We start from the raw sequence: 26,039 nt of genomic DNA on the forward strand, positions 1-26,039 counted from the left end.
GTGGACTGTGCATTATCCAAACATTCCATCAGCTATATGCCCAGTACCCCACAGAGAAGGACTGCTGGTTCCTGATGCACCAGAATCATTCTCACTTGAGTCAGACGAGGAAGAGGAAGAGGATGAAACTTCTGGTCCTGAACCATCAATGTCACAGGACCCACATTTTCTCCCATCCTCCTCCTCTGAACCACACCTCATAACACAAGGTGAACTGAATGACCTTGTCAGGGATTTGGAACTACCCCAGAGTAAGGCAGAGCTGTTGGGCTCCAGACTACAGCAGTGGAATCTCCTGGCAGGTGATGTTAGGGTTTCCATGTTCCATGACCGTCAAAAGGATCTTGTCCCATTCTTCTTCATGGATGGTGATCTTGTAGCCTGCAACAACATCGATGGTGTGATGGCAGCCCTCAACATCGTTCATGATCCAGATGAGTGGAGACTGTTCATTGATTCATCGAAGACGAGTCTTAAAGCTGTTTTACTGCATAATGGCAATGTTTTGCCATCAATTCCAGTTGGTCATGCAGTCCATCTGAAGGAAACCTATGACAACATGAAACAACTTTTGAGGTGCATAAACTATGACCAACATCAGTGGCAGCTTTGTGGCGATTTGAAGATTGTTGCTCTCTTGCTTGGTCTGCAGACTGGATACACAAAGTACTGCTGTTTTCTCCGCGAATGGGATAGTCGTGCAAGAGATTCCCACTACATCAAGAAAGATTGGCCACTCCGACAGTCATTGGAGCCTGGGAGGAAAAGTGTTCAGCATCCACTACTTGTTGAATCAAGGAAGATTTTGTTACCACCCTTACACATCAAGCTGGGTCTGATGAAGAACTTTGTCAAGGCCATTGACAAAACACAAGCAGCTTTCAAGTACCTCCGTGGAAAATTTCCAAGGTTAAGTGAAGCTAAGATAAAGGAAGGTGTCTTTGTTGGTCCTCAGATTCGTGAACTTCTTCGAGATGATGCATTTGACCATGCACTGCGTGGCAAGGAAAAGACGGCCTGGAAAGCCTTCCAGTTAGTGGCAATAAATTTTCTCGGAAACAACAAGGCAGACAACTACAGGTTGTTGGTGGAAAACCTCCTCAAGGCATACAAAAGCCTTGGTTGCAACATGTCACTAAAGATACATTTTTTGCACTCTCATCTAGATTTTTTTCCACCGAACTGCGGAGCAGTGAGCGACGAGCACGGCGAGCGATTTCACCAGGACATTGCAACAATGGAGAAACACTATCAGGGCAAATGGAGCCCATCAATGCTTGCAGACTATTGCTGGACAGTGACAAGAGATGCTCCATTTAATGAATACAAGAGACAAGCCAAGAAGCGCCGAGTAGACACTGAATAGGACTAAACTATGTACAGAATAGTTTTTTGCCTTTTGTTTCATAATAAATTTTATTTATATAACCCTTTTGCTGATTTTTAAAGTGTTACATAACCAGGACAGGTGAAATAGTCTCATGTAAAGCAACCATAAACACATGAAAAGACCTAGGTTTACAATTTATGATTAAAACTCTATCTACACAATATACATAGACATAAAATGTAAAAACTTAAATATCTTAGAAACAGTAGCCAATCAGTTGTTTTAATTGTCATATTTGAATTCAGCACATCAAAATACATAATAAATAGCACATTTTATCTCTGAAGCAGACGACTTCTCAAAAATTGTAGACCAGTGTTACCTATGCAGGCACTACCACAAACATGTTTTATGGCATGGGACCATGTCTTCGCCAATTCGATGACATTATGCAATGTACAGAGTTAACTCTTGGGCCAAATTGAGCAATAGTGTAAGTGTGCACAGCTCCAAAGTATTTTTTAAAAGGCAATGTACTTTCTATCCTTTTTTTAATCATACTTTTGAAAAACTCTGTTTCAATTGTGAACTAGATTTTAGTAAAGTACACACATATATTAAATCAAACAACTGAAGGAAAGCGTGAAAGGACTCTGATTAACTCTTTGGATGCATTTTGAAAGCTCATATAAATTGTACAGTTTTTAATTTATTGAGAGATTATTAATGGATTTTTTTTTGCTGAATTAGTTCGCCTTGCGAACTTGGAATAGAGAACTGAAATATAACAAAGATCAGTATCCTGGGTTTCTGCCAAGTATAGCAATTCATATTTTTATTTGGAAAATTTTATGACTGGAAGGGACTTACATTTTTGCAAACCTTAAATCTTCTAAAGTGGAAGTCTGGAGTTGGTCAGAATCCAGACTTCATTGTCTTTCAGCTTTTTTTATTCCCCACTAAAAATGATGCAACTCTAGTCAATTCTAAACTAAATATGTTACCTAATAATCAAAACAAATATACTAATTATAAATTACTACTTAATTAACAGACTTCTCTACATTTTTGCAAAACCCTTAACTTTAGAAACAAGACAAGCTGCTATTTTAAGGCCTAATTGTTCTACTGTTACTCATGTTGATGTGGAATTACTCATACAAGTAGTCCCGTTGAACACACTGTTCACCAGTGTGAAAAAGGTTGCAGAAACAGGATCTGTTTGAGTACTCCATCTCTCTTTTCATTTGTGTGACTTCAGTGTTTATGAAAGATGCTGAATTGACAGCTCCCCTATTTCTCCACAGAACAGGTATAGTATGAGCAGTGGCGAGGCAAGTTTCTCAAGCTTCTCCAGTTTACCCCAGCTGTCACACTCAGCTCTCACATGGGAACTGCCCACAGGTAATGAGGTCATTTTAGTATCCAGATGGAGAGCAAGAGAATCAATTCTTGGCTTTTGTGGGCAGACTGCTAACAAAGTCGCCAATTAGAGCAGGTTGTGACAGTGGCAATTACTTGTCTTCTAAACAATTATTTTGCCAATCAACCCATCTTGATCCATGACCAAGGGTGGCCTCTGCCATTCCATCCAGTTGTCACCTACTTGGGAGTAAAACTCCACCATAGCCTGTCAAACGGCCTCACCTGGAACACCTGAAAATGAAGATCTCTTTCCATAGCACCTTGATATGAAAACTGTTGGGAACCTCCTGGGGAGCAGACCCTGTGGTCTTTCATACTTCTGTATTGGCACTGGTGTTTGCTCCAGCTGAATACTGTTTTGCAGTCTGGGGCTGCAGCTGCCACATTCAGCTTGTCGACACAGAGCTGAGTTTGGCCACTCATGTCATTAGTGGCTGTTCGAACTACACACAAACCTGCGGTCTGTATGTGCTAGCACACATAGCTCTGCCAGACTGTCAGTGAGATGTTGTTCCTGTTAAGCCTGCTTGGAGAGCTGCGACAGATGAAACCAACCTATTACATCTCCAGTTGGCTAGTGCCCCAATCTCAGATATATTCAGAGGATGAATCCCATTCCTGTGGTCTGGGATATGACGCCATGGATGAGCTCTCAGCTCCCCTTTGTTACGGCAGCTCATGCACTCTTGGACAAAAGAACTGCTGATCCTTTACCATGCACGGATGATCAGTATCACCAGGTAGCCAAAAATTGCACCCTTAGAAGCATCAGTAGGAAAGAGAGTCTAACACACTAAGTAAATTCAGGAGTCCATTGCTGCACCTGCCTCCACTTGATTGTAGATCCTGGACTAGACTCAACAGGTTACTTGCTGACTGAACCAGAGTTACCACAAGCATGCAGTAGCTTGGGCTGGTTTCCTCCCCATTCTGTGACTGTGGAGAAGCATAGCGGACAGTAAATCATGTGGTGGAAGAGTGTCCAGCCCAACAGCTGGAGGACAGTCTAAAACATCTAGCCTGTCTTGATAAAAAACACTGTGGTTATGGAACCCGGACATCAAGCTCTGACATCTGTTACGAAAGAGAGATTCTGTGTTTTTTGATTTCTCAGTTTTGTGAAATGGGCACCTATACAATGGGAATTGGACAGAGACTCCTAAACTATTCCTCACATTTTAGTAAACTTCAGTCATTATTGACTTTGGGGAGATTCAAACCAGCAGCCTAGGGGTGAAAGGCTCTAAATCCCATTACTAATCCCCTGTGCTAACTGTCATGATTCCAGTTTACATAGTTTCCATTAACTTTTGCACCAGACTGATTTGCAAGCTTTGAATTGTAAACATGTAACACCCACAGAAACTCAGAATTCCATCAACCTCCCATTGATGGGGGTTCTTTGTGAAATTGTAGACACTATCTGGGAGTTCTATAATTTTGCAGTTCACTGTTGGTGTGTCTAGCGCAGACAGAAATGAGCTGTGGAGGGAGGGATGGGGATGTATAGGAGGTTGGAAAATTGGTGTCGCCAGTCAGAATGAAACATGTCCCAAGTTTGGGTTTGTTATGTAGTGCAAAAGGGTATGCACACACATGTGTAACATGCTGCACCTCTGAGCAACAGGTGAGCAGAAGATGAGTACCACAAGTTTATCAAAACACCTTGAGAACCATTACCCTGAAGTTCAGCCCAAAACCAATATGTAGCAGAAGCATAATGGTGTCTGGGGAAGCAAACAGTGTTACCTCAGAGCTAGTGTTGCTATTGTGAATTTTGAAATAATTATTTTTCTTAAAGCCCCAGCAGCTGGAGCCTTGTGAGGATCCTCTGGTTTATTTTTTTTAAATTAAGGGTACGTCTATACTTACTTCCTGGTCCGGATGTAAGCGATCGATCTTCTGGGATCGATCCCGGAAGTGCTTGCCGTCGATGCCGGTACTCCAGCTCAGCGAGAGGAGTACGCGGCATCGACGGGGGAGCCTGCCTGCAGCGTCTGGACCCGCGGTAAGTTCGGACTAAGGTACTTCGAATTCAGCTACGTTATTAACGTAGCTGAATTTACGTACCTTAGTCCGAAGTGGGGGGTTAGTGTGGACCAGGCCTAAGTTTCTAGTCCTCATTCTTGTGCCTCCTTTGCGCTCTAAAGGATCAAAAACAAGGAGACAAATAAAAAAGAACCGATATTTATGTATTTATTTAAATCTCATGATTTTTATGCCAATCTCATAATTTTAGGGACTTTATTCATTTATTCTTTTTTAACACTTATGGTTGGCAGTACAGAGTGCTGCAGCAGCATATTGTTGTGGAGGATAACCAAGGAGGTGTGGCTGAGGATGGTGATTTGTTGCACTAGGGAGTGAGCGAGCTCATTGTCTCAGGAGTAAGAACTGAAGGAGGAGGTCACAGTGCAGACGAAGAATCTTTGACTCTGCATCAGGAGAGGGAGCTGGAAGCGCTCCACAAGGAGGTGTGTACGGGGGGCTACAAAATATTTTGACTGCTCACCTTCTGCCACAGTGCAAGAGCACAAGCCCCCACTCCTTATTTTTATTCTTACTACAGTAGGCCCCAGTGAGGGTCAGAACCTCATTGTGCTATCCAGACACCAAGTAAAATGTAGTTCTTTCCCCATGGAGTTAACTTAGATTGTAAAGACAAGATGTAACAAGAGGGTGTAACAGGGAGTGGGGGATAAAAGATAAGGATAAGAACAGCCGTACTGGGTCAGACCAATGGTCCCTCTAGCCCAGTATCCTGTCTTCCGACAGTGGCCAATGCCAGGTGCCCCAGAGGGAATGAACAGAACAGGTAATCATCAAGTGATCCATTTCCTGTTGCCCATTCCCAGCTTCTGGCAAACAGAGGCTAGGGACACCATCCCAGCCCATCCTGGCTAATAGCCATTGATGGACCTATGCTCCATGAATTTATGTAGTTCTTTTTTGAACCCTGGATAATAATAGGAGACCTATGCACACAATTTGAAGGTTGAGTTTGGGTTGGTTTTTCTTTAAGATATAATGATCTGGACAATCCCTACTGGCTTCTTGCCTTGCAATTGTGAGTTAGCAATTTAGCAAAGGAATGACAGAAGTGGAACTGAAGGGATTTGCAGGAAGGTGGGGTAGCCCTTAGCTTATGAAGGGTGTTCCTCACAGAATGCATGGCATGAAAGGAAGTGTGATGTTGTTAGCTGGTGAAGCAGTCGATTGGGCAGTCAAGGCTGGCATTGTTGGCAAAGTGGAAGAGGAAGGGAGAGAGCATGACAAGATGAGATACAAAAATGGATATGTAGGGAGGAGTTACGTTGTGAATGGCCTTAAAGGTAAGGCCATAAAGCTTGTATTTGACGTGATGGAGAAGGGGCAGGGACTTGGAAAAGGGGGTGATGTGGTTAGGATGACAAGCCAAGAAGATGATCTTGGCAGTAGCCTATTGAAGGGATTTGAGTGGGCTGAGGTTAGTGCCAGAAAAACCAGAGCAGGATGTTGCAGTCAAGGCAGAAATGATAAAGGCCTTTGTGAAGGAGTTCACTCACCACAGGTGCCCTTGGTGGCTGAACTTAGGTGTGGCAGGCTCACTTCTTCTTTCCTGGCATGCCTGCTAACAAGCATTCCTGCAACGGTCTGCCCCTTTCTTGTGACTCAGCCTTGTGGCCAGGTCAGGTCACATATTTATATATACCCCTTTCAGGGTATATAAAGAATCAGACACAGGATAGCCTGTTGAGGAACAGATTACTGCTCACTGCTCACACTTCATTTGTCAGAAGCCACTAACCTGGAGAGGGAGAAGGAGGAGCTGGTGAATCTGTTGCTGTGATTCCCCTCTTGCTTGCTTTATTAGTAGTGTGTGATTTAGCAAAGGACAATGTAGTGCCACTGCCAGAGATGACCATTAACCACTTCTCTCACAGTGATCCATGACATGATGCAATTTGTTGATTAAAATAACTTTTCTACCTGTGCCTCACTGTACATCTATCAAGAAACACTCCAACAAAGTGTCAATATGGTAATGAGAGTTGAGCAAAACTTGGAATTTTCATCCCAGGGGAAATTTCAACATGTCAGGATTTGTTTGTGACCCAAAATAGGATGAAAAGACAAAATTTCCTGTGGAACGGAAATTCCAAAATGTTTTGTTTTGGAAATATTTTTGATCCAAGTGAAACATGTCAACATTCCCAAAACGCAGTTTCAAGTCATTTCAACGTTAAACTGCATTTCCTTATGGTGGCACATTGCCTTATGGCATTTGTTATTCTGGAGCATGATGCGCCCATTTCCCTGCTATATACCAGGCTCCACAGGTTGGCCTGCGTCTCCCATAATGCACTCAGAATCATCTGACTCACATGACTGAAATGAACACTTCACCTTATGGGACCCATACTTCTCCAGGGGGCCCAGCCCATAGGAGAGAATGGGGCCTAGAACTAAACTAATAGGAAAATGCAATTCAATGTTTTATTGACCTGTATCTCAATGAAAAAATTGGGGACAGTTTAAACAACACAATATTCATATTCATGTTGAACTGACCCCAAATGAAATATTTAATTTCAATTTTCCTGATGGAAAAATCAAGAATTTTCAGCAAAATCAAAAATTTTCTATAGAAAGTTTTGATTTTTGTGGAAACTGCATTTTCTGTCAGAAAATCATTCCAGTTGAAAATTCCTCACCAGATATACTTGTAATATCTGATGAAGTAATATAGGGAAGATTGGACTGCTGCCTTGCCATTATGAGACATCCCGTTTCTCTGCCCAGGAAATAAACAAACATCTATAGTTTAAACACAGCAAACAGCAACAGAATATCAAGCTGTACCCGTGGAAAAAGAAAAATCCTGGATCCAGTTCTGCAGTATGCTGAGCACCCTGAACTCCCATTGGAGCTAATGGGCATTGAGGGCGCTCAGCCCCTGTGGGATCAGGCTCTCGGTTTGCTAACTTATCTCAGTTCAAAGTCTTCCAGCTGGTGGTAGTAACACAAGTTAACAGATAAGTTAAAACATATATAAATATTATCTAAATCTTGATAATGTTTCCCTTTTAGCAATTTTAATGTTTCTGCCACCCCAAAAGGAAACAATTCCCATCTGCCATGGGGAAAAAAATAGAACAGTTGTGAGAACTGTACGGTTTAGGTTCAAATAAATGTTTCAGCATTTTGTTGGTGGGTTTAATCAGTTGCACAGAAAGCCTAATATATATGCAGAACTTTAATTTGCTTCTATGACAATTTGCCAGAGGGCAAATTGAATTGCACTAACTTGAGAAGCGGTGGCTCTTTCCCCGCCCCTTTCTTGATAAGTGCAAGCTGAAGTAGAAAGCCTTGCTAATAGCACAGAAGTAGTTCACACCATGTAATCAGCTTAGGAGAGGTTTCATCAAACTCCTCTCCTCATATTCCTGTTTACATTTTTCTTACCTTAATGAAAAGACTGTCTTTTGCAGGTATAAAGGTAGGACCAGTACTGCAGTAGAAGTGTCCCTGCTAATGTAAAGTTGATATGGAAGCTCTTTCAGCTTTTATTAGTTACTCATTTCCCCCTTTGGCTTAGTTCATGGTTTCTTCTAGTTCAACAAAAGATGATTTTCTCTGGTGTATATGTAGCTTTAGCTCCTAATGATGGCTTTCTGCTGTACATTGGTGGTCCTCTGAGGCTGTTTGTTTTAGCATCTTGTGCTGACGGGTACATTTGGTGATAGCTTTGGAATACTAATGCTAATGCTGGTTCTCACAAAGCTTGGCTTTTGAAAAATGCTTTAGACCATTCAGTACCCCTCTACCATGCTGAGTGACAAGAGGGCAGAAAGGCCATGCTCAGTAATTTTTTTTATGCAAAGTAAGCAGCCCACAGGAATGGCGGCTCTTTGCTTCACATCCTTCTGCCCAGGCTTCTTACAAAGCTGTAGCCATCTATTTGCATAAATATCAGGCCTGTCCCTTGTTGCAGTCTTTGTTACATAAATGCTATCAAAGGAAATGGAGGGAGAACAGATTTGAACATCTTGCATTCCGCTCTTAGAAAAAAGTGTGATTGTATAACTAATCCACATTATTTTCTTTTTGGTTTTATTAGTGTAACCCTTCTGCCAGGCCGAGTTGATAGCAAGGGCCGGGTTCAGTACATAGGGGTCCCCTCCCAACAGCGTGACACAAAACCAGCTCGAGCCCACACCAGTGACCTGGGAAAATCTTACACACCCGTGGGTGCCTCGAAGAGGCAATACTTCCCCTCTCGCAAGCACAGAGCCTCGGTGTAGCAGAAAATGTTTAATAACATGAGGTAAACGACATAGCATTAAATTGGGAAAACACCACAACTAGAGTTCATAGACCAAACCATGAGCGAAAACCCACCCCAGCAAATTGGGCCGTGTCCTTTCCCGTTGGTTCTTGGGTCCAGCAACCCAAGAATCACCAAAGTCCCAAAAGTCCAACAACCCCCAAAGTCTCTGTCCCTGGTCAGTGCAGCCCCAGAGTTCAAAGAGGGGGGGCGCGCAGGGTGTTAAGGGGCCCCTTACGTGATCCGAGGCCGACCGGCCGCCTCTCCGTGGGGTTCTGCCGCAGCCTTCACCACGAGCCGCTCCACTCCACCAGCCGTCCCGTGAGCCGCTCCTGCCGTCCCACGAACTGCTCTGCTCTACCAGCTGCTCGGCTCCGCTCACCGACCTGTGAGCCGCTCCGCTCGCCGTTCCTTGGGCCGCTCCAACCGTCCCCGCAAGGCTCCGCTCTGCTAGCTGCTCCTCCAGCCGTCCCCGCAAACTGCTCCGCCAGCCGCTTAGCAATATAGCTTTAGGCTCCCCCACTAGTTAACACAGCACTCAGTGATCTCAGCTCTTAGTAACGTTAGCTCTTTTGTGATTTCAGCTCTTAGTGATTTCAGCTAGTAGTAGGGGAGCCCCAGTGCTGGTGCACTATTGGCCCGAAGTGAATTCAGCTCAGCAGCCTGTAACTAGACTTCTAATGGAATCAAAGTTAGCTCTGACATTCAACAGTGGAGAGAGGAGGAGGTGCAATTGGTGTTTCAGGCTCACAAAAGGAGCCCACACCACCAGGTACAAATACTTGCCCCCAACCTCTCTCAATTCTCTAGGTTTTGTAACCCATGCCCCTTGTCAAGCAAGTGCTACTTAGTTAATGGTGAGTCCTTCTGTCATACAACAGTTCCACTGGCCTTGATTCACAGAATCAGGGTAACAAAACTTTATTCTTCCTGCCCCAATAACAGAGAAACGGGGGATCCCACACCAGCCAAAGTAACCACTTTCAGTTGCTGTTGTCTCATGCCAGGTGGGTGGGTGTGCCTATGCAAACAAGATCAGCCCCTGGAGTTCTTTTCCACACTTGCCATAATTCACCACCAGATGTCAGGGTAGAGCTCATCTTGACTCTGCTTACATTAGATTTCCTTTCCCCTCAGTCCCCATTCCCATTTCTTGTTTCAGAGTCGCTGTTCCCCCTAACCTGTAGAGGGACATCAGCAATAGATACCTTGGAGCAATAGCACCTGCAGAATTCTCTGCAGGAGAGCTCTTCTACATTATTATGACCAGTGATTGATTTGCTTCGGGTTATTGTTCTCTTCCATTAACCACTCGGCACAGTCACTCCTCATCACCCATTTAATGACAGAGACACGAGAACTTCGCTGCCACTATATTTCTGATAATCAGCTTGACTTGCCCAAATCTCCTGTAGGTTAATGCATGATTGGTATATGCTGTACATACCAGTTACCAGTCTGCAGGGAAGGAGTTCACACAGTCGCCAATAGAAGGGGAGACAGTCCATAAACTAATCTTGCTATTAAAATGTGGTCCACACAGTTAAAAGCTTAGGAACTATTCGTCAATCTACCATATGTAGGTGTTATGCCTCCACTTCAGTCTCATGCATATAGGTAATATCAGAGTAACAAATAAAGAGAACCATTTCAACTAGGGCTGTCGATTAATCGCAGTTAACTCATACGATTAACTAAAAAAAAATCGCAAAATTAACAAAATTAACCATGATGAATCGCAGTTTTAATTGCACTGTTAAACAATAGAATACCAATTGAAATTTATTAAATATTTTGGATGTTTTTTTACATTTTCAAATATATCTATTTCAATTACAACACAGAATACAAAGTGGACAGTACTCACATTATATAATTTTTATTTCAAATATTTGCACTGTAAAAATTATAAACAAAAAAAATAGTATTTTTCAATTCACCTCATACAAGTACTGTAGTGTGATCTCCTTATCATGAAAGTGCAACTTACAAATATAGATTATTTTTGTTACATAATTGCACTCAAAAATATAACAATGTAAAACTTTAGAGCCTACAAGTCCACTCAGTCCTACTTCTTGTTCAGCCAATCACTAAGACAGACAAGTTTGTTTACATTTGCGGGAGATAATGCTGCCAGCTTCTTATTTACAATGTATCTGAAAGTGAGAACAGGCGTTAGCATGGCATTGTTGTAGCCGGCATAACAGTATATTTACATGCCAGATGCACTAAAGATTCATATGCCTCTTCATGCTTCGGCCACCGTTCCAGAGGACATACGTCCATGCTGATGACGCTTATTAAAAAATAAATGCGTTAATTAAATTTGTGACTGAACTCCTTGGGGGAGAATTGTATGTCTCCTGCTCTGTGTTTTACCGCATTCTGCCATATATTTCATGTTATACAGTCTAGGATGATGATCCAGCACATGCTGTTCATTTGAAGAACACGTTCACTGAAATTTGACAAAGGTACCAGTGTGAAATTTCTAAAGATAGCTACAACCTAAGAAGCTGAAGTGCCTTCCAAAATCTGAGAGGGATGAGGTGTGGAGCATGTTTTCAGAAGGCTTAAAGGAGCAACACTCTGATGCAGAAACTACAGAACCCAAACCACCTTCTGCTGGTGGCATCTGACTCAGATAATGAAAATGAACATGTGTCAGTCAGCACTGCTTTGGATCGTTATCGAGCAGAACTCGTCATCAACATGGAGGCATGTCCTCTGGAAAGGTGGTTGAATCATGAAGGGACATATGAACCTTTAGCACATCTGGCATGTAAATATCTTGCGACGCTGGCTACAACAGTGCCATGCGAACGCCTGTTCTCACTTTCAGGTGACATTGTAAACAAGAAGCAGGCAGCATTATCTTCTGAAAATGTTTTCTGAGCGATTAGCTGAACAAGAAGTAGGACAGATTGGACTTGTAGGCTCTAAAGTTTTACATTGTTTCATATTTGAATGCAGTTTTTTTTGTACATAATTCTACATTTGTAAGTTCAACTTTCATGATAAAGAGATTGCACTACAGTACTTGTATTAGGTGACTTGAAAAATACTATTTCTTTTGTTTTCTACAGTGCAAATATTTGTAATAAAAAATAAATATAAAATGAGCACTGTACACTTTGTATTCTGTGTTGCAATTGAAATCAATATATTTGAAAATGTAGAAAATATCCAAAAATATTTAAATAAATGGTATTCTATTAACAGTGCGATTAATTACACGATTAATCGCGTTCAGTTTTTTAAATTGTGATTAATTTTTTTAATCGCTTGACAGCCCTAATTTCAACTAAATAGCTAAATTAGCCAAGTGATTTATTGAGCTGTCTGGGGTCTCTGCTTATATACACCTCTCTTCACACACAACTTCAACAGAGCGAAATTGGCAATGTCTCCACTGACCTCCAACCAGCTGTCACTTGGTATTAGCCCAACCTGCTTCTATGTAGTCAGGGAGATTTCAGGGACTACATCATAGAGATTCCCTCATGCGTTTGAGTGGTAACAAGTAATTTTTGCCTGAATGACATTCAGCTTTTGAATACCATGATGTTTGTACTACTTCCTATTACTAAGCAGATACATCTTCACTAAGTATATAAAATCTTCTGATACTTGCCTTCAGGCCCCTTGAATACTCTAACTCGGTGGGAAACGCTAATGGCAAGGTGATAGAATAGAATTCCATTGTGTAAATTCCATGCACAAAGCCGGGTGGCACAAATTAAAACAAAAACATGGAACGAACAAGCCAGATATCCATTTTGATCCTGACCATTTTGTTTGTTGGTTGTATCACTTTCTCCCAATTCTTTGCTTTTTGCCCTTCAGACTATAAACTCTTTGGGGCAGGGACTGTCTCTTTCTACACAGGAATGTATAGTGCCTAGCCCATTTTGAGTAGTCTAAATATTAGTTTGTTTTCTGTTAGGTTCTTTTATTTATGGCTATATTGAGCAATGACTGAATAATGTATTTCTCCTTCATAACCTACATAAATCACGACACAATACGAGGAATTGCTAAATAATTTTTAAAACCTAATACAGATTTTGTTTTTATACTGTTAGGTGAACTTTCTGTGGAAGACAATCAGGACCCTTTCCTTGTTAGTATACATATCATCGCAGACCCTGGTGAATCCAAAGTTCTACAGCAAGCCATTGATAAACTGTTAGCATGGATCCATCCAGACCTCCAGTTGTTCCGAGTCTCAGAAAGACGGGTCTCAAGGAAGCACAGGAAGTCTGGTAAGGCTGCTGTTTCTCAGCCAGCCCTTGCAGTCATTCTGTTTCTGCAGGAGGAATATGGAGAAGAACCAATCTTACAGCTCCATGAAACCTTTCAGAGACCACCTTGGCATTACCACCATACAGAACGAGTGCAAGGCAAGTTCCTCCCTTACATGCCATGCAGTCAGGACTTCTTCACTTTGGCCCATGGGACCCCTTTGTGGGCCATCCGCCCAGTGCATTATGGGAGAGAAATTATCCGCTTTGCCATATACTGCAGGAATGAAAACTTTATTGACATTATGAAACTGTACCAGTTAATCCTGAAAAGACCGGTGTGTCAGAAAAAGGCGGACTTTTGTGTCTTTCCTGTCTATTCTAACATGGATATAGACATTCAGTTCTCTTTAAAAAGACTCCCTAAGGGCCAGATTCCAACCCCTACAGAGTCAGCAGTGCTGGAATTCCGAGTAGAAGATGTTGGACAGCTTGTTCCTCTCTTGCCCAATCCTTGTAGCCCAATCAGTGAAGGCAGGTGGCAAACAGAAGACCATGATGGGAATAAGATCCTCTTGCAGGTATTCTCTAACATCTCTAATTTTGTATGTGATGAAACAGAAACATATTTGCTGATTTGTACAAGAATGCTAATTTGTCCCAGAACAGCAAATAAAGGGCGGGGCTTCCATAACAATATCCTGGTAGGCAGACTCAAGAAAATACTGCTAAAAAGAGAGCTTATAAAATCTTTGTGCATGTAAAAATATATAAATCAATACAGCTGTAGGTGATACCATGATGTTCATATATCCCTTAGCCCCATGTTAGGCAAAGAAGAGACTGAGATAAGCCAAGTGTGGAAAAGGGAAAGATTGTGAACTGATAGCTAAAGGTGCACGTTTTTGCAGTTTTTATAAGAAACATGAATACCCAGACCACACATTTTTATAAAATAGCTATTAGTGACTAGCTCTTTATTAGAGGTAAACAGAATTTTTGATGGTACAAATTATTTTCTTACATATGTATTAAAACACTGGGTGACCAACTGCACCTCAATAGATGGCCCAGGAATCTTCTTGTTCTGCAAAATAGCTATCAGACCCAGAAAAAAGGAGAGAGAAGCAGAGAAGCAACCTGAGCTGTTTAGGAGACATGCTCCCTGCAATCTGCCTTCTCAGTCTTATCTCAAGCTGCATGTACTCATAGACAGATTCTGTGGAGAGTCTGGTCAATAGGAGGGGAAAGGTCGTGAAAGGCACAGTACCCATACTGTATCTAAGGCTGCTTAGAGTCACTTCAACATATGCAAGTGAGTTAAATAGAATAACAAATAACAAGCTTTCCAAAACTGCACTCTTCATCAAGATACAGTAACTCCTCACTTAAAGTCGCCCTGGTTAACATGGTTATGTCGCTGATCAGTTAGGGAACATGCTCGTTTAAAGTTGTGCAATGCTCTCTTCTAACGTCGTTTGGCAGCTGCCTGCTTTGTCCACTGCTTGCAGGAAGAGCAGCCCATTGCAGCTAGCTGGGGGGGGCTTGGAACCAGGGTGGACCGGCAGCCCCCTATCAGCTCCCGCTCCCCTAAGTTCCCCGTGCGGCAGCCGCCCAGCAGGCTAGCAATCAGCAGTTCAGCTGTCCCTCCCCCGACTGCCATGTGCTGCTCCTGCCGTCTGCCTTGGAGCTGCTCCCGGTAGCCTCCTGCTTGCTGTGCAGGGGAGGGGGAAAAGGGGGGGCTAATGGCAGGGTGTCCCCCTCCCCCCTGCACCCCACTTACCCCTTCTCCATATAGAGCAGGGAGGGGACACGGATGGAGAGAGACAGAGAGAGCTTGGGGAGAGATATGTGTATATCTATATAATATATAGTTTTTTGTCTGGTGAAAAAAATTTCCCTGGAACCTAAACACCCCCCCCCCCCCCCCATTTACATTAATTCTTATGGGGAAATTGGATTCGCTTAACATCGTTTTGCTTAAAGTCGCATTTTTCAGGAACATAACTACAATCTTAAGTGAGGAGTTACTGTACATACAACCGGTATGTTACTCCACAGTTACATTAATGTACATTGTGGCTTTTTGCTTAACCATGTGCCTCAAAGCCACTGTTTTACTAAGGAGGTTTTCTGAGGCTTAACCTTTTATTCTTAAATATTTTCTGATTTATATTTCTGCTCAATAAAAATAGCCCCCACCCACTATTAATTTGCACTTTATTTTTAAAAATCCATGGGACAGATCATCCCCTAAATCCACATGCTATTAATGCTAATAGGGCTAAGTATGTGTGTCAAGGAAAGTTAGACCCTCACATTTAGAAGAATGTCATCATTCTGATTTTAAAGTGGGGAGGTTGACAGTGAATTTTCTTTGTGAAAGGTGCCCCTGCTACTGAAGTCCTCTATCTACAGAACAGGCACCATAGGTTTGATCCTTTTGCTTGGTGGAACTCAGGATGCTGACAGTTGTGGGAAGTTCTGCTTGAACTTGCTGAGCACCCATATCTCCTTCTGTCCTCTGCATACTTCTGCAGAGTTGGGTGTGCGCAGACCATCTCCGCAATGTAGCGGCTGTGTGCCCATAGCTCTTCTCACTGGCAAGATCACCACACCGTGCACCTTGCTATTGCAGATCCCACCTAGGCGGTAGCTCTACCCCTTGCTCCACTGGCAGCAACGGCACTGCCCCATATAGGTGCCTCAAGTCTGACTGCAGCTGAGAAGGCAATTTGCTCTTCCTGACCATCCAGTCCTTGGCCTTTCTGCTGAGACTGCCACTAATTTTAGTTGTTGGACTGGTTTTTGTGACGTGGACTGGATAGGCACTAGGTTGGGATAACCAGTTCATTTCAAAATGGCCACAAACCACCTTGATGTGGTAACCACTTGTGATCACCTTCACTTACTGCTTTTCTTCTATAGACTAAAGGGTCCATATCCCATTAGTAATCTCTTGAACAGTGAAATTCTCTCTGATTCCAGTTTTTAATAGTGAATCTTCCAACTACAATAATTTACAGCATAATGACACTGAATGAAAAATGTTTTAATGTCTTTGCTTTGGGTACTGTACAGGGGTTTAAACATTCCATGGCTATTGCCACAGTATCCGTATTAATTTTCACCTCCCATCAGAATGACATTCTAATATTTTTCAGCTTGCATATAGGTTTGTGTTATTAATAACAAGAATATTTTTGATTGCTACATACTCAGATTGATTATCTCCACATGCCAAAAGTATCACTTATACCCACCAATAATAAATCTATACTTCAGAGCAATAAGAAAGCATTTAATGTGACTGGGATTTTAATATACTTCAGCAATGTGACCTATGTGTATCTTGTGGTATACTTACAGGGGTTGGGACTCCTGCCAACCAGTAAGATTGCTCCATCCTCTTAACCCGTTCTGCAAATGCAATTATCAGGGAGCTTAGATTAAGTAAGAGCAAGAAAAAAAACGTATGAATGGATGAGTCTGGCATTTGATATCCTTTGTTTGCAAAGATAACACCCTCCAAAAATGTTGTTGTGGCATCTTTGCTTTGTCTGCTTCCTCAAATTAACTCAAACAGCCTGATCTTATTCCAGCTGAAGTCAAGGGTAGATATGTTGTTGGATTTAGTGTGAGCAAGATTGTCTATGATCAGTACTGGTTCTGTCATTATTTTCAAATGTTGAATTTTTACAATGTATGTAGTAGTTCAGTAAATAACTGTCAAGCATTTCAGTGTAACTCCCAAAAGTAAATCTGTGAGTGCAGAGGTAGTCCACCTATGTAAATGAAAGCATTCTGTGTGGCCCTGATAAATATGTACAGTACAAAATATTTAAAGACAAGAAGAATTAAGGTTACTGAGCTAAATGAATATCAAATAAGTTGTACTATATAACAAGGGATCAAAAGCTTGTATATGACAATTTATTTGTTAATCCAGTAAAAGGTTTGCCTTTATCTATCTTGCCTGTGTTCTTCAAAACCAGCATAGCTACAAACACTTTGAGATAAATAGCAGAGTGCATTTCCATTTTCAAAGTCTGAGCAATTACAGTTAAAAGGACAAAAGGGAAGAGAAGGGAACAAACTAACTAGAAATCAAAGGAGGTGTAAAGGAAATAGAAAGTCAAGGACAGCCCCCCAAAAAGGTGGGGAAGTGCGACTTCTGCCGAACAAAACTAAAGGATGGTGATTAAAGAAAAATATGAGACATCTTAAATTAATGGTGCAAGTGGATAGAACAAATTTGATGAACAGTAAAAGGAAAGGAAGGCAAGGAGGGATTTTGACTGGACAGAAGGACAAAAAGAATAGCCTTTACAAAAGTTTCCTTTAATTTCTTAGTGTGCTGAAAATTAGAGAAACAAGGTGGGTGAGGTCATATCTTTTATTGGACCAACTTCTGCTGGTTAAAAAGACAAGCTTTCAAGCTATGCAGGGCTCTTCTTCAGGTCTAAGAAAGGTACTCAGAGCATCATAGCTAAGTACAAGGTGGAACAGATTGTTTAGCATAAATAGTTAACACATATTTCAAGGGACCATTCAAGGTGAAGTGTCCTCTTAACACTCCTGCACTCATAAAACAAAAAAGGGGATTAGTGGCTTATAGATTGTTGTACTAAGCCATAAATCCAGTGTCTTTAGATTTGTAGTATCTAGTAAAGTTATGAATTTAAGCTTCCAGACTCATCTTTTGTGTAGGTTTCCTTTGAGGACAAGGACTGAGAGGTCATATATGGAGCGATCATTTTGTGAAAAGTGTTCCCCCATAGGTGATGTGGTATTTTTATCTTTTACCGTTTTTCTGAGTGAGTTCATTCGAGAGCATAGTGATTGTCTGGTTTCACCCTCGTCATTTTTATTGGGGAATTTAGTGCACTGGATGAGGTACACCACATCTTATGATAGGCATGTGTTGGACATGTTGCTGAAAACGACAGACCGTGTGTATAACAGTGGACTCAATAAGACATGTCTAATTACAGATATAAGAACCTAACTTTTGCCTCCTGTTTTTAAAAAATTTGTCCTCTGTGTTTCTCCTGCAAGATGTGCTCTGCCTTTTCTGCCTTAGATGTTTGTGGGTTCTCTAGTATCAGTGATGGTTTTAATAGAAACACACAATCCTAAATGGAGGTCTTGGAAGCTAAGTAAAACAGGAAATGATCTTTCAGCCATTCTGTCCTTCACCATGAGTGAGAGACAACCTCTTTTATATCTTTTTATTTAAAAAATTATCTTAAATAGAATATCAATATATCGAATGCCATTTTAAACATAACATACAGTCAAAAAAAGCCAGTGTACATATATAATGTTATAAGATTCCTATTGTGATGACTGGGACTACAAATTTACTGTAATTGTGAGCTCAGCTGTAAAAAGTGAGTGAAAGTTTATAAAATGTCACAATAATCTATAACAACAAATGTTGATGGGGAAAGGTGCAAAAGGGAGACAGACTTTGAATTAGTCCAAACGAAGAGGCCTACTAATATAACTCAAGGATCATGCCTGGTAAACAAGAAAAGTGTGGGATCAAAAATCAATGGACCAATATTGGTGTGTTGGGAATTAAGCCTAATTAGTAAACAAAATAATGAGGGGATGGGCTATTCCATCACACACACACACCACTGCTTTTTGGGGTTCTTGAAAAGAAAAGACTTTGGGGGGATTGCGGATGGATGTGGATGCTGGCTGATTGAAAGACGAGGAAGGAGTGAGCTTCACCATCATGGCTGTCACCCCTGCCATCTCCTGGAACCCCAGGATCTACCATGACACTGTTCAGCCTTAGTTGCCCTGATCTTGAGAGATGTCCTGACCAGACTGGGTCAGAGAGAGAGAGTGGGATCCTGATGATGTCACCTCCTCCACTGGCTCTGGCTAAATCCCAACCATCAACTAGGATGTGAGATTTTGTCATCCCTGCCCATGTGTGTCCTTTTCCTTCACTTTGTTCTCTTTCATATCCCTCTCTTTTCTTCTTGTCTAATAAGAGTCTGCCTTAGCCAGCCAAGACTGGACATTTTGCAACATTGCTGAAACTCTGTGACCAGAGAGGAAACTAAAAGCAATGCTCTAAGTAGCTTCGTGCTGATACGAGTTTGCCAGATCTCAGAGAGGCTAATAAGAAGACTAAATGCCATGCCTGTGTTTTGCCAGTGAGGTTGCAAGTGAAAGTCAACCAGAGACAGAAGCTGCATTTTCTATATTTGCTAGTCTTTCCTCTCCCCTTTTGTGTGTATTTGTCTTGTTTTGTCTTCTAGGAAACTGGATCAAACTTCCAACAACAATAGCAATAACATCTCCAGTTCATCTCAGCTAACCTCTTCTCCCTCTCCCCCTCCCTCTCAAAAAGGGACAGTTATTACTATCTTTAATACTTTACATGTCAAATGCTGAACTGTTTCCTTCTTTTCTGTATCTTTAATAAAGGATTTAACAGATTTGTAATAATGTGTTTGCCATGGTACTAAGCAGGCAGAGATCTCTGACAAGGTCATTTTAACACCTTTGACTCTTTGGGTCCATATATTCCATCGAAGTTAATACAACAGCCCATCTAACAGAGTAAGATACTAATTGGTGTGAGGACGGGTGTCAAAATCTGGCCCTTAGATCTTTGTAGTCGGGACTGTCCCTTATCTGGTTTGTACAGGGCCCTGGTCTCAGTTGAGGCCTCTAGGAACTACTGAAATAAAAATAATGAGTAATAAGAGAAATCTTTTTTTTTAAAGGTGGAAATTTCCTTTCTTCTGTCAACATGCAAAAAGTTAACTAGCAGCCCTGGATTCTTCTCATCAGATGTAGGAGGCCCTAATAACATAGACTCTGTAGATCTCTGTAACTTTCACCAAAACTTGTTTCCTTGATTTCTGAATGTTTGACTGAATATCCTCCAAAAATTCTGTTTTGATGTGGAGAGATTGTAATTTCCCATAGACTGCATGAAGATTTGTGAAGACTACAGTGAGCATGGGTAACAGACCAAGCATTAGGTTTTAAAAATATATTATGATTTTATTATAAAGCTAATCTGTTCAATCAACAATTGTTCTCTCATGGGTATTCATGTGGACAGATATATCATCCTCTCTATTTGGAATTTCAATCAAAATCAACCTTTTTGGTGTTCTAGGGGCTGCACAAGTGGCGTGTCAGTTTGTACACAGAGTTTTTGTTCTGTCAGATGGCTGATCCTTTTCCAGTGTAGCTGGAGCTTTTGTTTCTAACACAAGCAGCACAGATATACCAGACAGTGCTTTGTCAGTCTGCAGTGAGGTAATGGGCATTGCAAAAAGCAAACTGTAAGGAGGCTGAAGGGGGAAAAAAGTATGAGATTTTGCTTCTGAAGTCAGACAAAAGATTTGCCCCACGTGGGGAATATAAAGGCATTATGCTAAAAAGAACAGCTGAGATGTACATGTCATTTACTTTAACAGATAAAAACAAGTGTTTTTCTATTTTCCTCTGTCCAAGATCAGAGTAGCAGAGGAAGATCAGTCTCTCTCGCTCATGTTTCATGTCTCATTTTGGTCCATCACATTCTGAAAATGGGTTCCAATTCTTTTATTATTTTTTAAATTTTTATATACATTTAATTGGTAAAAGCAAAGAGGAACAGCAGACTGCCTAGCTCTCTGTATACAGTAGTTGACTAGTAAGTAGAGGCATGGTGTAGTGGCCTCAACACAGGACTGAGAGCCAATTTCCCCTGAGTTTTAATCCAGGCTAAAATATGGTTTCCCTCTGTGATCTCCAGCAAATCAGAGAATTTAGAGATGGAAAAGTCCTATTCATTTATCTAATCCAGCTCTCTACCAATAGAGGAGTATCCACTAATCTACATTTGCTAGTGTTTTCTCCGGTCTGGTATAAAATGTGCCAAGAGATGGAATTTCCACTACTTCACTTGGGAGATTATTATACAGTCTAATAATACATCTCACTGCTAGGATGGTTTTCCATGATGTGGGATAAAGGGCTTCTGAAAGTGTTCTAGCAAATATTGCACTTGCCCATATAATTTAAGATGGTATTTGAAAATGTGACCCATAAATTATAGGTCATCTCATTACAAATATTTTTACATAAAGAAACTGTGGTGCAGGGATATAATAACTTGCCAAAGACATCACAGTGCAAGAGTAGAATCCATATCTCCTTTGGATTTCCAGTCCTTTGCATTATCCATAAGACCATCCTCTTTGCCAATGTTAGATCTGTCCCCCAAAGCATTTTTTAGCTCTTCTAGTACAAGTCATTTGACTTGATAACTGTATTTGTGATCTAATGTTACAAAGGCCCCAGTCCAGGAATCCACAAATAAGGACTCTTAACACCTGCAGGGGGTCCCATTGAGTCTAGCTTCAGTTTCTACTGGTGCATGTTTTGTCTAAATATTTATCAACTATTTATTTTTTTAATTACTTAATCCATCTGTTTGCCATGCAGTTTATCTCACAGTAGAACAAATCTGCAGAGAAAATCAGAACCATTAGTGAGTGTAAACTGTATTCATATAGTGGACAACGATATAACAAAATAATTTCCTGCACAAACACAGGAAGTGATGAGATAATTTGTTTGTGTCCTTGAAAATGAAATACTGCATTCTGTAGGCTATCCAGAAATGTCTTCAAATACAAATTGATGCTTTTTTCATCAATACACACCTATTAACAGCCTCTGCATAATTTCTAAAATAACTTATCTTGCCTTCTGCATAAATAAAAATAATATAGCTCCAAAGTCATCTCTGGTAAAACTTCATTGACTACCATTCAATTTGAGCCATTCTGTTTGACTCTTTTGAAATCTTGATCCCTTATCTATTAATGAAGCTGGTACAGTACTGTAGCTAATTTTATTCAAAGATTCAGTTAGTTCTGTGTGGCATTAAGAAGAATAGCCTATTACATTATGGATGGATGGATTATGATGGATGAAAAAATGGATTATGAATTACCATAGCTTCATGTGTTAGTGTATTCATCTACAATACATAAGGGAACTCAACAGGGTTTATGTCCCATAACGCACCCTTGGCATGGACAGTTACAAATGAGCAAACAATTTTTTGCAGATGTTAAAGTACCTTGTTACCTCTACAATCAATGTAATAGATAATGAAAGATTGAAACAGCACATCTTTGCCACTAAGACCATTGGGGTGTGCAGTAGTGAGAAATGAGCAACAACAATGCTTGGAGGTTGTCTAGGCATTAAAGTAACAGTAGGTTGCTATCTGCACTAAATTCCAGTTGTTACCATTTTAAAATTCTTAAAACTTATCTAGTAATATCATTTAAAATATAAACAATGAAGCTATTTGCTGAATAAGTCTGCAAGCTGTCAAGTAATGGATGTGGAAGCTTGAGAGGTGAGATACTTTCTCAGTTCTGGTACAGTATTTGAACCATGCTGTGTTAAGTCATGAGGTGGAGGACAATAAATAAGGTATTGGCTTATTTGGGCCTAATTTCTCACTTTGGATGTGTGTGAAGCTCCTGCTGCAGTCTGTGGGAATTGCATGTAAGCGTATCTGGGGGCAAAATTTGGTATTTTGCATCATGTGAGAAATTCCAGTAAAGCTTTCAAAAGAAGTGATTTAAATACAAACTGTTGAAGCCATATTGAAATAACTAATATGAGGAGAAGGATCCAGGAAGTTATTAACCATTCAAAAATGGTTTGCTAGGAGTAGGGGGGATGGGCGGGAGTGGGGGGAGAAGGGTCCCTTGCTCAGACAATAGATCTTGGAGATAGGGCAATGTTAAAAGAGAAGGGTGATGTGTTTTTCAAAGAGTGGGAGATACTGGTTTTGACTGACACTAAGAATTGGAGTGTTTCAGGGTAATATTAGGGCAAGGCTATAGGTGACAGTGGTGGCATTGGTGCCCTTCTATCATTAGAATTGAGGTTGGAAGGCTGGGGAGAAAGGGCTGTTGATGACCATGAAGTTCTTCTTCAAGTGATGGTCCCTATTGTATTCCACCGAGGGGATTCAAAATCTGGGCTTCCTGCCCTCGCTTGTTTTCCATCAGTGACGAGCACCGGTGCTGTTTGTACTGTTTGGGGAAATCCCACATCACATCAAGGTGCAGTATCTTCCTCTCCTTCCCTGTCCGTACATGGGAAAGCTGAGCTCTTTGCCTCAAAAATCACCTCATGGAGGCTGCAATGGGGCCAAAATCGGATTCTGGCCAGGGAATCCCCCCTGTCCATCAGCCTGAGCAACCTAAGAGCGCTCCCCCTACCACGGAAACTCCATCTGGCTCTGCCAGTACCAGTGCTACAGACCCAATGCAGGGACCTAGCCATGAGTCATGGAAGCATGCGCATAAGCATGGCCATAAGTCTTCCTCCAAGTCCAAGAAGGACTTTGCCCTGTCAACAAATTCCAGCCATGGAGGAACGAGTTGTTCCAAGGCTCACAAGAGTGAAAAAAGGTAGGCAGGAAGCACAGATTTTGAATCCCCTCAGTGGAATACAGATAAGGATCACGCATCTCAAAGAACCTCCAGTTACAGGTAAGTAACCTGCCCTTTTCATTCCTAGAAAATATAAGGTAGGGGATGAGTTGGATGGAGAGAGAAGTAGAAGCGTTGGTGAGTTCCAGAGAAAAAGAGGGAGAATGAGATTTCTGGGTTTACATCAGCGGTCAAAATCAAAAGGAAGAATGTAGCAAACTTCTCACCACCCTTAGTGAAGAAATGAATGGAGAAAGAACAGTAACAGTGGTTGGCATTTACACTATTCATCTTCAACTTCCTTTACTAAAAGAAGAAATGCTGGAAGTAGAGTATGAATGAAGTCATATAATAATCTATATTAGTTAAAAAGTCCATGCTGGTTGAACTTGTAGAATACCAATAAACAGTTTCTCTTTGATTTATTTAACCTTTTAAGTAAAACCCAATCAGTATATTAAAATTCAGAATGAGAAAAACTCTGGGATTTTGAGATAAAAAGGAAAACTTGGTGAACTGGAGTAACTTGCTCCTCTCACCCATCCAATTTTGCCCTGAGCTTCAACACACAAGCTTCAGAGATTTTTTTTATGTCAATTTCCTATAGTTTTGTTTTTTCACATACTATGTAAGTATGTAATCAATCAATCCAGGCTTTTACTGAATGTCCGATGAGACATTACTTGTTTTTTAAGAGCCAGGTTTTTTTAAATTGGAATAAAATTAGATGCCTTTCCAAAGGGTCTTTCTGAGCTCAGCCTTTTGAAATCTCATATAGAATACTATAGTTCTTAAAAATATTACATAGAGAATTCTCAGAGCACATCTGAAAATTTTGCTACAGTCCTAGAGTCTTAAAATTTCACCTGTCTTCCAAGAGATGAGTGTCTTTCTCAGGATTTCACTGTTGTTTCATGGAATTCACCCTCTGAGGCAGGACAGTTTTAAGGCTCCAGGCCTATTCACTTTTGTTTTCCTCCAAGGACCCTTATATAAATATTTGGATTTTGGCACAGTGCTTTCTCTTTATTATTAAAGTGAAATATTTACTGTACTGAGTGACAGTCTGCTTTATAGTTACATGCAGTAACAGTTCAACAATGGAGACTTACAGTTGTAAAATTGCCAAGTCTGAGTTAATGTGGTCTTTCCTCTTTTCTTTCCCCCCTCCCGCAGCAGGCACGTATTTGGTATAGGAAGTCTGCTAAGCAGAACAAGCTTCATTTCCCATCTTCAAGGGATTCCCGTTTCACTCCTTCACCAAGCTACATTCTTCACAGTCACAGACCTGCCCCTGATCAAACTAGTGAGCATCTGAACTCAGCTGGTCAAATCAAGCTGCATCGGGCAAATGGCCTTGGTCAGTACCTTGGCATCTCCCAGCAGGACTTGAGAAATGGTGACCGAGGAGACTTCACCCGAAGATCCAGTAGTGCCTCCAGCATTTCATGGTCATTTCAGCGAAGCAAGTCTCTGTTCTGCTTGCCCACAACAAGCTCCTCTCCGGCCTCTGACTCCTTTAACTTTAGTGAACCGTTTCAGAATTTAAATACTGGGTCACCTGTGAACAGGTTAAAAACATGGAGATGCAGCCCCAAGCTTAACATTGAGGACTTAGAGGGTTCACAGGAGACTGATGTCGACACAGGGATGAAGCTGTCCTTCTCAGATCTGTCTGTGGTCTCAGCCTACTCTACCTTTAATGGATTTTGCAGTGATTTGGAAGCTACTCTTCCCTCACAAAGGCAAAGTGTCAGTATATCTAAACAGGCTGTCTCCAGGGGAAGGCCGTTGTCAGCCATTTGCAGTACCCTTGAGCTCCCTAGTGGTTCACTTCCATCTCTCTCCGAGTGGTCTTCCAGCTCTTTCTTGTCATCTTCCGCATCCCCCTTAGCATCTCACTGCCAACTCAGACAGTCACCAAGAGCAACCCCTTGTTCTCTGAATGATAGGAAAACAACTGGCAGCATTCATCCAGGCTCTCCAACCAACGAGGAGGAATTCTACATCTGAGCTTTCTCCATGCTGAACCTTTTAATGTAAATTTGTGCGTATGTGAATTATAGCAGTGCATTTCCACCATCTGAGCCATCTGGGCTGGCAAGTTCCTTGCTCCTTTCTGAGGGGAGGGTGTTACATCACTAAATGTTGTAAATGTTGTAAAAGGTTCCCACACACCACTGTAATGGGTGCCTCATAAATGTGTATTATAATATCAGGTGAGATTGTGTCCACTGGATTCA

The 26,039-nt window shown here is 41.3% G+C and overlaps 1 protein-coding gene across 2 annotated transcripts in view; it reads left to right on the forward strand.

Annotated features, from left to right (window-relative positions):
* The window catches only part of FAM124A (family with sequence similarity 124 member A), a 74,653-nt gene extending 48,844 nt beyond the window's left edge, over positions 1-25,809 (forward strand). The window contains exons 3-5 of one of the 2 annotated variants that reach the window (XM_065423834.1): positions 13,151-13,890; positions 20,062-20,130; positions 24,973-25,809. In XM_065423834.1, coding sequence (XP_065279906.1) covers positions 13,151-13,890; positions 20,062-20,130; positions 24,973-25,809 — 1,646 coding nt within the window. The remainder of the gene's footprint in view (positions 1-13,150; positions 13,891-20,061; positions 20,131-24,972) is intronic. The other variant, XM_065423835.1, reaches the window with a different exon arrangement.
* The last annotated feature ends 230 nt before the right edge of the window (positions 25,810-26,039 follow it).

This window comes from Emys orbicularis, chromosome 1 (genome assembly GCF_028017835.1).
Source record: "Emys orbicularis isolate rEmyOrb1 chromosome 1, rEmyOrb1.hap1, whole genome shotgun sequence".
NCBI lineage: Eukaryota > Metazoa > Chordata > Testudines > Emydidae > Emys > Emys orbicularis.